This window comes from Ambystoma mexicanum, chromosome 2q, assembly GCF_040938575.1.
Source record: "Ambystoma mexicanum isolate Mex_15411 chromosome 2q, UKY_AmexF1_1, whole genome shotgun sequence".
Lineage (NCBI taxonomy): Eukaryota > Metazoa > Chordata > Amphibia > Caudata > Ambystomatidae > Ambystoma > Ambystoma mexicanum.
The window spans coordinates 624,486,450-624,499,092 of NC_090924.1; the positions used below are offsets into that span (position 1 = coordinate 624,486,450).

Below are 12,643 nucleotides of genomic sequence, written 5' to 3' on the forward strand. Positions count from 1 at the left end.
TTCTACAGTTATTTTGTTGGATTACGTATTTCCTGTAATTGTGAATGTTTGATGGCATTCGTCTAAATTGAAAATAAATTGAAGCTGATTAGGGAGGCTACATTACAGGGCTTTAGCACAATCCAGTTACTCTTGTGGAAGCATTATCAGTTGGACAGCATAGGCAGCGACTTCCTCTGAGCAGGAGTTGACTTTAGGTACATTTATGGGTTTGGGAATTCACACTATGGTTGTTTTAGTCATTTTTGTGATATTGACATGGTTTCGAAAGAACGAGAGGTGGTGGAAGGAAGCTTAAGCAGATTGGCATGAAATAAATTGTCAACCACGTTCCTTGTGGAAAATATGGGGTATGTATAAATGCTGCCAAATGACAGAAGTATACACAGGTACTCCAAACCTATGTACTTTAAGAGGTTTTACCAACTGTGAAATGTGACGAGTCACAAAATGACGTCACTTCTTCCGTAAGGGAGCCCCTTCCGATGATGCTAGGAAAGTGAGACCACTACCCAATAGTCCCCCTGGGGGTGGTGCACAGCGGAAGGATTTCATGGGAAGAGACTCCCCCTCTGGGGTTAGCGACAGGCATCTAGGGAGAACGCAATATGACACCTTGCCTATCACCCCTCCTCAACCTAAACCTGTGGTACACCCCAGTAATTTACCCACCCACTCCATTTACCTGTGTAGGGCTAGTGACATAAAATCCACTGAGCCAAAAAAGAACCCAGACTACCCCAGTAAGACTTGCATCACAAAGATTTGGACGAGGAGGAGGTGCAGAACTATGAATATTGCTGCCAAAAGTATGTGAGAGCATTCTAGATCTCCACTAAGGTCCACTACTAACACCAACATAAAAACCGAAGATGAACTAGGGAGTTTGTCAAGCCATCCCTGGAGGGGCAGTGGTTCGGTGCCGGACGAAGTAAGGCCAGCAGACCAAGAGGCTGTCAGTGGGAAGCAAGCGGCTCTACCGGGTCAGAAGTGGAAGGACCTATCCAGTGGCTGGTAGAACAGCCAGACCGGAGAAAGCAGAGGGACCAGGTGGTCCAGAGCATGCGTGAATGCTGGAGGTAGTCAGCAGCTGTGGAGCCACGGACCGAAGGGAGAAGTATGCGGAGGCAGCACGAAGCCCACGAAAGAGTCCCAGGACAGACCGGAGCCCGCTGAGTGGTTCCCTAAAGGTGCAGAAGAAACCGGGCCTGCTTTGGGGACCAAAGGGAATGTTTGCACTTAAGGGGAAGTGTCAGAGAAATCCAGAGAAAGAAAGAAATAATGTGATTGGAAAAGGGAGGAACTCCCGAAGAGGGGACAGTACATAAACCCACAACCTGCGAGGGGATCAAAATGACTTTGTAAATCATCTCCTTCGTGACGGTGCTTGGCAGACTAGTGAACCAAGTCTGCCCAACAAGCTGAATAGAGAAATACGGGTCTGGGACCCACGAACAAAGAACGCAAGCGAGAATGACCCTCTTCCTCATGGCAGTACTTTGCAAGCCAGAAGGCCAATTGAGCTATACTGGGGAAACATGGGTCGAGAATCATACTTTTGCATGAACTGTTGGGAAAGAAAGAAAAGCGTGAAACAAAGATTATTGGGGGAAAGAGTCATTCCCCCTGTTTACTGCTAAGTGTGTAGTGACTGAAAACAAACGAGGAGAAAGGGAGTCATTCTTCTGATAGTGCTACATCTACTGGAAAAAGGACCATTTAACAAAGATCCCAGGGCAAGGGAGCCTGATTTTGTGTAAGAGACTGTGAAAGCTAGAGACCAGGAGATTTCCTGGTTGTTGAATCTGCAAAAAGGATCAAACCACAAAATATTGTGATCCAGGGGAAGGGAGACATCCACACGGGGGTAAAGAAACATAGAACGTTTCTGATACAGTGTGTTACAGGATTGACGGTCCTTTGTCTGGGAAGCATTGGGACCAGGGGAAGGGAGTCATTCCCCCTGGTTAAGAACTTGCAACCAGAACTGTGCTACCCAGTCCAGGAGAAGGGAGTAATTCTCCTGGACCAAGAACATTGATGCAACCGTCTAGTTTAGTTAGCAGTGTAAGGGACAGAATTCGAGATTTTGATACATGACTGTGGACACTTTAATATACAAAGAAATTCTGACAAACCGATTAGCACTTTAGTTGAGGTAGGGCAGCCCTTCAAAGAGAAAGGGAATGTTAGGTGTTCTCTTTATTTTCCTGATGAATAAAAGTCTATTGCAACCACTATGTCACATGTGTGTCAGTCGCTTCCTTCTGCACCCTTACAGAAAGCTCACACGTAATTTACATGATTACATGCCCATATATGAAGCTATATATAGGCACAACCATGATAAAATGTAAGTCAAGGATCGTAGAACATAGGAGTTGCCTAAAAAATAAGGTATAATAGGCACCAATGGTGAAACACTATCAGTGCAGGTCACAAATAAGAGTAATAATGTTTAAAGATACGCCAAATGATTACAGGCAAATGCCAATTTGACTAAAACAGCTCAAAGGCAAAACGAGAACAAAAAATAATGAACCTTTCAAAAAGCTACATTGTTCTCTTAAAAAAAATCTAGAATGGCATTATTGGGTTGGAGAACAAAGAGGCACTAATGGGAGTATGGCCTGAATAACGTTTAGAGGTCTTACAAAAGTAAATCTAACACACAAAGGTAGTGTAAACAAATCACAATACAACATTTAGTGGCAGAGGTAGAGTCTGATTTAAGTTGCTTTACTACAAATATTATTCCAATTTTGTTGTATCTTTCATTTAAGGATTTGTTTCATTTTATAAAATGTTTTTTCCCTTTCTTCCTAATTTAAAAGAAGTGAAAGCCTTCATATATTTTATTGAAGCATTATATTTACTGCCTCTTTTTATTCAATGCTATGAAGTTTGTTTATTTATTTGTATGGCGCACCTGACCCAGGTATCTGGGTGCCTTTCACACAGAACATACAAGTATGCTTTCAGCTTAGTTAGATTGGATACAAAAAATACAATAGATAAAGTGAATTATACAGATTAGGTGAGGCAAATATACAGACTAGGTTAGGAATTTTCACAGAGTACAGGTTCAAAATACGTAGTCAAAAATTGGTAGTCAAGAAGAAGTTACTTGGTGAAGTCGGAAAGGTCAGGTATCCTCATAAGTGTAGGACCTAGTGCTGACCATTTATATCATTCGTAACAAGCCATTTTGTGGTCTTACGCCTGAACAAGAAGAAAGGCTGGTTGGCTCACAGTGGGGGAGTTAAGGTGTTCCATGCTTGTGCTGCCAAAACAGGGAAGCTATTTCCCCCTGCTTTTTTATCTTAACTCTGGGCACAACCAGTCATGCTGAATTGGCTGTCCTTGTAGTGCGTGTAGTGGATTTTGTTTTTTGTGATTCTCTCATAAATGTAGATGTGGCTACTTGGTTAAGGCATTTATGCGTAAGTGATGGAGTTTTGAGCATAATTTTGTCTTTGGTAGAGAGCTATTTGGTCTGTCTCATCAGGTGTGCGATGTGTTCTCTCCTTGGTATGCCATGAGCTGCTCTAACAGCATTATTTTGCAGAATTCAGATTTTATTGGTGATGTATTTGCATGCCCTAAGTACAAAGCATTACAATAATCCAGCTTAGAGAGGAGGAGTGCTCTAGCTAGGTTTGTACAGCTTTCTTTGGACAGAAATGGTTTGCAGGCCCTAATCAACTTACAGGTTGTAAGCTGTAGAGGATGCCAAGGCGTTGACTTGTTTGTTGAATGTGAAAGCAGAGTCGAGTAAAAACCTAATGCTTTTACTTTATTTACCACTTTAACATTGTTGCTGTTGATATTGAAGGACGAATAGTTCGAGCACAATTTGTTGAGGTTAGTTATGGTGCCGAGTATTAGGAGCCTGGTCTTATCGTCATTCAGGCATAGGTCATGTGTGGCCATCCAGGCCTGGATGATCAGGTATATTTTATTCACCAAAGCCAAGTCAGTGTTTTACTCACCTGAAAGAGTTATAAGGATCTGGTTGTCGTCTGCATAGTTGGTGTAGGTGACACCCAGGTAGTGAAAGTGACAGGCCCCCAAAAATACAGTTGTTTCACTCAATAGGCAATCAAGACAAATCCCTGGAGGGAATGAGACTAAGACCAAGTGCTCGGTGTTAAGAAAAGGCTTTATCTAAAAAGGGCAAGCAGAATCTACTCTGCTCACGCCGAGAGCGCTCTGCAGAAAACATATTACAAATTACTTTTTTATAGCAATATAGTCATCGAACAGAGGGAAGGCCTAAGGGGAACATGATCAGTTGGGATTGGTCACTAGGGGTGAACACCTAATAGGTGCCATAGGGTCGGAGGGCTGTGGTTGGCTCAGGAACATATGGTGTTGTGATGGTCCTTATCGGGGTCAATCGGTCAGCTTGGCTCATCGAATTGGCATTTGGAATCGGCACCTTGTTGTGCTGTTACATATTAAATAACCATTTGACATGTGCCCTTGTGGCCACACATTCCCATTCATTCACTACCATAATCTGCTTGTCCAACGAGCTCAGAGGCCTGTGGGCTTAGACACTTTAAAAAAAGTGTTTTAAGTATGGGTTAATTTATTATTGGGCATAGGTTAAGATACAGTCATTAAATTCATTGCTTGACCTGTTGAGAGGCAGACTTAACTGTGTGTTGATACAATTTGAGATATATTGGGTGAAGAGGTGAGACTTTCGAGGTCACTGTGTGGTCTGGAATGTCCATCTGATAGACAACAAAGAGGGCTCTAAATCTAGGACTGGAATCACACATTAAAGAATAGGTCACAAGAGGTACATACCATCTTGGTCATAAGTCTCATTGTTGGGGGGGGCGTTACTGGTCGGTTGTTAAAACATCATTAAATCCCTGCTAATCTGCTTTGACACCAAGAGGGGTGGATGAGAATCGAAACACCTTTGCGGTATAGTTCCGTGTTGCACAAAGAAACAGGACCTTCAGAGATAGTTTTTAAATACAGGCTTTTACACATGGCCTACCACATTACATTCAGCATATACTTGTTTAGGATATGCTATATTTTCTAGCTGGCTAAATATTCTCATTGTAACAAAACTCATTAGGAAACTAGACGTGTACTTGAGTTAGTGTCCATACTACATTAAAACAATTCATGGCTTGGGGTCTGCACATACGGCCTTAACACATATTGCATTCTGGTCAGAGTGATTGGTTGCTGTATTACATTTACACAATATCGTACATATATTTACATTTGAGCTAAAACAAAAATGAGGTAGCTTAGTGCTGGCGTGTACAGTGTTATGCTGGTTATGCATTTCGTTATTGCAATCTATTTCTATTATACCGTACATTAATATAGATCACACTTTCATAACTGAGCTTTAACGTGAGAACTTTTGATTACACATATATTATACCGTGTGCTAATATGCTTATTGTCCCACTATTATCCTTGCATTATTTTGCATGCAAAAAAGACACTTTGGCTCTCTCCTCATTAAGGCATGAACAATCAAACAGACGTGAGGGTCGCTTCTAACTGTTGACCCTGTTCTAAGGAATATGGGGATGGCATTCTTTTTGGCCAGGATCTGTTGGGTGTGGGGGCAGGTTTATAGAGACAGATGACTTCTGCGCTGGCACCAGCTCAGGGCCATATCAGGGTCAATGAAGTGAGACAGAAGACAGAAGATACAGTGTAAAGTTTGTTGCATTCTCACGGCTAGTCTCTCATGAGATTCGAACAACTGCAGAGGCTGCAAAAGGGGGACTAGGTGGGGGGAGTAGCTTGCTCGCTGCATGCGCCTGGCTGGAAGAACTGCAGGCCTGCGTTTTAATTTCACGACTGTCTTGCCATTATAAAATGGAGTTGGTAGCTTACAAAATGAAGTCTCGTTCAACCCTGGTCTCATGCTGTCTTAAGGGGGGGTTGCAGTTCCTAGGGGTATTCCCGCAAGAGTGTTCCGGGGCCAGGGCCCTGAACCCAAAGCAGCCGCAACTGGGCCTACCCAGGAAGTGTAGGAATGGGGGGGGAGGTTCAAAGACCTACATCGTGCAATGGCTTTGTGAATATATTATACATAGTAGGAGAGACGCAAGGACCTTGTGGCACACCACAAGTTATTGGGATCGGGTCAGCAGCTGCTAGTTGAGAGAAGACTCTCACAGTTCTGTTATTCAAAAAGGATTTAATCCAAGTGATGGCGTCTTGTGAAAAGTGCGCCGCCGAAGCCAGAAGTGCATCTAATTGCGGAATAATGCCAGTGGGCAATAAGCATAACTACATAATAAAGTCGGGTTACATCATACATTTTGGAATCCGGATGTTGTTAAAATAGGAAATCGGCACACGTTAATGACCCCGCCATCTTTTCAATCCCAGACACGCTACATAGCAAAAACTAGGAAGGCTTTACAAAGTTACAAATAGCAAAAGGGGAACATTGTAACTATCATATAAAATCGGTCCTGTGAAAGTCATTTGTTGTAAAATATAAAACATATTCTCCAAAAGAACGGGGCGTGATTTTATAGCAAATGACAAATTATCCCTGGAAGAATATATCAGTATATCAATCGTACCCCTATTTATCGCATGCTTTAAGAAAAAAAGGATAAAAGACACAGAAACTAGTTCAGTTGATATTCTTTTATTATGGTGGAGATCTTGGCCAAAACGTGCAAAATCAGTGAGATACTTTACCATTTGCAGATACATCTCTGAGAAGAACTAATTTACAAGATGACAAAAGAATCGGTACACAGATGACAAGGCTGTAACGTTTGGGAGAATCCATTCGATGTGACAAAGTGCTATCTTAATTAACCATTTTATATTTATTAATTTAAGACCCGCAGTTAAGAAATTCACTATGGAATGAGCAACTTCTTTAATAAAAAATAAAAAGAAGATTGTGAAATGGCATGAAGGACTGAAACAGGTACATGAACCCGGTACATGTAGGAATTGAGGCTACTGCGCATGCACAGTGGTGCCTAAGACTTGGCATTCTTGCCCTTTTAATAGGGCAGTTAAGGCTACTTTGAATGCAAATGCGGTCATTTTTACTAAAAACGGAAATTGCATGCAGTGTACTACCACTTGAGAACTGTTGGGTCCCTTGCATGCAATTTTTGCCAGTCTCGAATCAGAGTAAAGGGAGGTAAAATTGCCTTTACTCTTCAGTTTTTCTCTCTGCTTTGAGAGATCTAAAACACTGCCTGGAAATACCCTTTGCGGGCGGCGTTTTAAAATGGGTTCCAATGGAATCCACCTGGTTATTAGCAATTGCTATACGAAAGTGTACTCCACTGGAATCGTTGTTTTTATGCCTGCGTGAAATTCTCATGCAGGAATAAAACCAAGTGCTCTTACCAGACAAAAGTGGAAAGCAAACTTTGTTGCCCTTCTTTGCCTTAGAAGGGCACGAAAAATGAGCTGAAGTGGATAATTGAACCGTGAAAAGCAATTTTTACACTTTTGTTTTCTGCACCGCTGATTGTAAAATAGCCTCATAGTGATGCTTCTGAATTAGCCATTATGGCTGTTTGCAATGTATTTAAGCCCAAGCAATCCTACACACTAAATTAACGTTTGAATGGAGGTTTTTTTTGTTAGTTGTGTAGAAACACAGACTTTGGCCAACACGCATTATGTTATGTATGCAATGTAGTTTTCAGTATTTTATTTAAATGTATATAGGACACAGCCGCCCTGGGGGGAAATATGTACATTTCAATAGACATTGAAATGTATTTTAGTACATGAGCTCTTTATGAAATGATTAGCAATTGTATTTGCGATTATCTAGTATTTTTCTTGTGGTTTGTATAGTCATTCACATCGACCATTGCATTCTTATATTTTTGTAAATACTTATGTTCATTTGCTTTTAATTGTATGTAAAGAACATTTCAGTACATTTGATGATTGAAGTGTATCATGAGATGACTTCTTAATCAGAAATGATGTTAGTAGTGAAACAGGTGTTTCGTTTGAAAATGCTTCCAAGCCTGCGTTTGGTATATGACAGAAAATATACTGCAATGATCTATTTCTTTGTAGAGGCTAAGGCTTTCAAACACCATGATTGTCTTTTTTATGGTCAATAGGTCATGGAACTATTTAAAAACTGCTATGTTAAAAGGGTCACTATTTGTAACGTATTTCCGGTTATATCTCTTATCTTCAAGGTTTACCCCCATGAGCTGATGAACTTTACTGCTCCCAACATTTGTGCCTGGGCCTTAGAACACCGGGAAACCTTCTTGCAGTGGCTGAGACCTCATGGTGGCAAAAGTCTGCTCTTCAATAATGAACTGAAGAAAGGTTCAGCCCTTGTTTTGTTTATCCCGTTCAATCCTTTATTAGAAAATCAACCGCTACTAGCTGACGTAAGTGATGATACCTGATAGTTGTATTAAAAGTTAGTTTCCAATTCCTTATGTCTTTATATTTTTCTTGTGGTTTCATACATATGAGATTACAAATAGTTAATTGCATACTAAATACACATGGACTGCCCAGGTAGCCAGTGTTTTGGGGATTTGTGAATGTATATATATAATTGTGAGTGGTCGTATTCTTAACAAGGTAGCACTGAAAAATATTGTTTAAGAGCATGATTTAAGAGGAAATGCAGCAGTTTGTGAACTCTGGACACTAGATTTGCATAGTGATTTAATGTTTCAACTAGCAGGGCTTTAACACACGAGATTGCAATCGCTTCCTGCGACTACTTGAACCCCTAAACCAGCTGTCTGTCTACTTCAAGAATTTGTAAATGTGTCCTTGGCAGTCGGAATAACACCCGTTTGTGCGTTATTGGTGGTGAGGATATTGAGCAATTTGTGCTCTTCTGCCCTGACTACTGGACTTAAGTAGAAGACATAGAAGAATGTTTTTAAATTGTGGCTGGCATAAGGAACCCACAAGATAATTTGGTGTTTCTACTGAGGGCAACACATTGCCAATGCACTGAGGGCTTAAAATATGCACTTGCCAATAGCTGTTGGCTAGTGATGATTGACTATTGGCGCATACAAAATGGTGTGCTGTGTTGTGTGTATGTTTTGGGATTGTACATTGAGGCTTGCCTCAAAAGGAGATGTCAAACAAAAGTTGCATCTGTTCATTTGAAATAACTGATATAAGAGTGCACATTTTATTTCATTATAGAAGACCTATAAACTACTAGATTTTAATATTTAAAAATTGTTTTCCCTGCTAAGAACATGAATAGGCCCCAGGAATTGTCATGATGGAAACGTAGTTATGTAGGTTTTATGCATCAAGTATGTATGTTATGTTTTATGTTTTTTTCTATTGTTTAGCGACGAAAGTTGAATAAAGCTAAATTAGCTAAGCTGGTTACTCCAGCTAGTAGGGGAATAATAGACTGCCCTGTTTGCTTATGGAGTGATGCTTGCCCAATGTTACATGAAAAAAAGGTGACCAGTGATCTATTCTGAGGTTGTGGCAAGCAACATTCTTTGATTAATCCTAGACGTAAAGGCATTAAGTAAGAAACAGACTTTAAAACATTTATTTTGATTGCCATGCTTATTTATCTGTCTCTGCGAGTTGGGGGTGGGGATCAAAAGGAGAAAATAGACAAACATTGTAGAAAAAGTTACTTTATTTGTGCATACCAGGCACGTTCCCATGTAATGAAGCCTCCTGAATGGGGATTATCCTTTTTTGTTTCTTCGTCTTTTTAATGGTGACTCACTAGCTAAGGTTATGGTTAAGGGCCTACCCGTTGGACATTTTTGATAGCCAGTAATTTTGGCCACACTTAATCTGCAACAAACCTTTCAAAGAAAGTGACTTGGTAAACATCATTCCAAAGGTAGTACAGTTGGAGTAATGAAAGTGTGTTTTTCATTCACACCAGCCTATAACAATAATGCTCAAACATAGGGCAAACATAGCTGAATTTTGCTAAATAGATTTGTTATACAGCCACAGGTTACACTGAGGATAATGCTTTTTGAAACTTTGGTGAAATTCCCCAAAAACGTAGCATCAACTAAGCACAGACTAGATGAGTGATATTTTCAATCATGGCTCCAGCGATTTGTGACCCATGAGTCATTGATTGAAAATGTTCTGAAAAGTATGTTCTAAAATGCCGTGTTGGATCTGCAAAGGACGGGCCAAGTTGTAGAGCACTGTGGCACAACGTTGGCAAGGTTTTGTCACCGGGCAAATAAGTTTGGGAACCGTGGAGGGTTCACAAAGTAACTTTCGATGGCATTGAAGAAAGATTGTGGAGCGCTTCAGGGTACGGGGAGACACCTGCTATGATGTGCCCACTGGAGGCAGCACATGGAGGAACCCAGTTATTCTTTGGCAGGGTTGCAGGATGTTAAGAAATCGAAGCACTGGGAGTTGTAGCAGGACTTTGTCAGGTACCACCTTTGCCCGTTTGCAAGGTAGCCCGTTAGGAAAGCGGTGGGATCATTCCACTCTGGCCCTCTGAGAAAGCAGGTCAGCAGTCAGAGTCACTATGCATGCCCTCACAGATCTTTGATGCATTGTCTGTGAATCTGATCGCAGACCAGCGGGTAAAACTGTAGAAAAGAATTTACTTGCGCAGAGACAGCAGGCTTGGAGGGTGAATCAGAGTGGGGCCTGTTGATGAACCACTAGCCCGGTCTGCCCCGGGCACTGAGATTGGTGACAGAATAAATGGAGAGCCAGTTTGGGTCCATGCAGCTCCATCTTGGGATTGCCTGACTCCAAAATGGTGGTATGTTTATTTGTAGTTGCAAAGACTGGAGGGGGGTATCTGTACTTCAGACCTATAGATGGTAACGGTAGAGGCACGGAGCACCCCAGCCAATGTTCTCTATATGGTAGCTATGGACCAGCATAGCGTTTGGGCTGACATCTTTTTATAGTGACGCAGTTCTGTGAGTTGCAGTGTCTGTCTGTGTGTCCATTGGGATTAGTCCTTGGTCAGGTTTTGATAAGAGCCACGTCGTCAGAGATTTGCGAAATTGGAGAATTGGGGGGAAATGGTAGATATAAGATGGTGTCCCAAAGGGTGGGTGCATGACAAGATGAGGATTGTTTGCGGGACCTCTCTTTACGAATGAGCTGTGATTATATTTGATGCATAAGGAGCGTGTGTCACCAGATATGTGGAGCTTAGCCGCCAAGTACACTGGTGTGCTCCTCATGACTGCTTTGTAGATGATGCCTGCAGACTTGAATAGTATCCTGGCTTGGAGAGGAAGCCAAAGTAATTTGCGTAGGATAAAGTTGATTTGGTACAATTTCCATGTACCCGTAATAAAGGGTGCTTTGGTGTTGTTTTGTGCTTTTAGGGCAGCCAAGTGACTAGCTCAGAGCCCCATACTGAGGGCATTTTCCCCCATCGATTTAACTACAGCCTGAAGGGTGGAGATTTGAAGCCAGGCCATTTGGGCCTTCTTGGCTATGTGTTTCTGGAAGGACAGGGTGCTGTCGATGGTGAAGCCTAAGGATTTTGCTGAATCCGTGTGCTGCTGATCAAATCCTTCTAGGTGCATAGCATTGAGCCATTGTTAGATGAGTTGTTTAGCGGGGGAACCAATGGCAAATTTGGTCTTGGATGGGTTAAGTTTGGCAGTCAGTATCCAGAACAGGATGATGGCTAGTTACTCGAGGAGATAACTGATGTCCTGTGGGCTTTTTACTAACATGTACGACTATCGGCTGAGTATTGGTGGATGGCTGTATCAGGGTCTTAGTGTGCCCAGATGCTCCATATAAAGGTTAAAATCGATTGGTGATAGCATAGTGCCTTTGGGAACTCTGCAGGGGACAAGTAGTTAGTTAGGATGCAACTTATTCATTTGGCTGTTTGGTGTCTGCCCAAGAGGTATGATGTAAGCCAATTCAGGACAGTGCCTTTAAATTGTATAGCCAGTAAGATAGCCCACCGGGTTGAGTGCTCACTGCGATCTGTGTGGTTTGCAGGTCGCAGGTGTGAACCCCGGCAAGGCGAACTCAGCTTTTCACCCTTCCAAGTTTTTTTTTTTTAATAAAACATTTTTATTGATTTTAAAGTAAAGACAAACCAAAAAGAAATAGAAACCTACATTTACCTGTCTATAATCGTATGCCTTGATCGCATCGTATTCCTAACAGTCTTGTACATAAGCATATTTATAGTTCACATAAACACCATGTAAAACCACATGCCCAGTCCTCTATAGTGCGCAATGGGGACCTCAGTCCCCTCCCTCCTCTCATCTTCCCCATATCTTACTAGCCTTTGTAGGGCAGCCTCATGCTGTGTACATTCTATGCTCTGTAGCTGCACATACATCCATGGCAGTGGCCCATTGAGCCATGGTTGGCCATTCCGAGCCGTCCCATTTTTGAGCAATATTGCGTTTTATCAAACCTGCTGCTGTAGATAAGAGCAGACCCTCCCATTTATTGGCAATGTTCTCGTCGGGGATACCCAACAGCAGTATTTTCAGATCCAATGATATGGTACAGGTAAGAACCTCCGATAGTTTCACAGCATTTGCCCCAGAAGGTTTTGATCCGGGGGCATTCCCACAGAATATGCATGAAAGAGCCCTCCTCTTCTCGGCACCGTAAGCAGTTTGAGGCACGTTTCCATCCATACAGTGCAGTTCTG

General features: G+C 41.9%; 1 protein-coding gene across 1 annotated transcript in view; it reads left to right on the forward strand.

The window, feature by feature from the left end:
- The window catches only part of TXNDC11 (thioredoxin domain containing 11), a 1,034,390-nt gene that overhangs the window by 596,683 nt on the left and 425,064 nt on the right, over nt 1–12,643 (forward strand). The window contains exon 7 of the mRNA XM_069647793.1: nt 8,196–8,396. Within this exon, the coding sequence (XP_069503894.1) occupies nt 8,196–8,396 (201 nt within the window). The remainder of the gene's footprint in view (nt 1–8,195; nt 8,397–12,643) is intronic.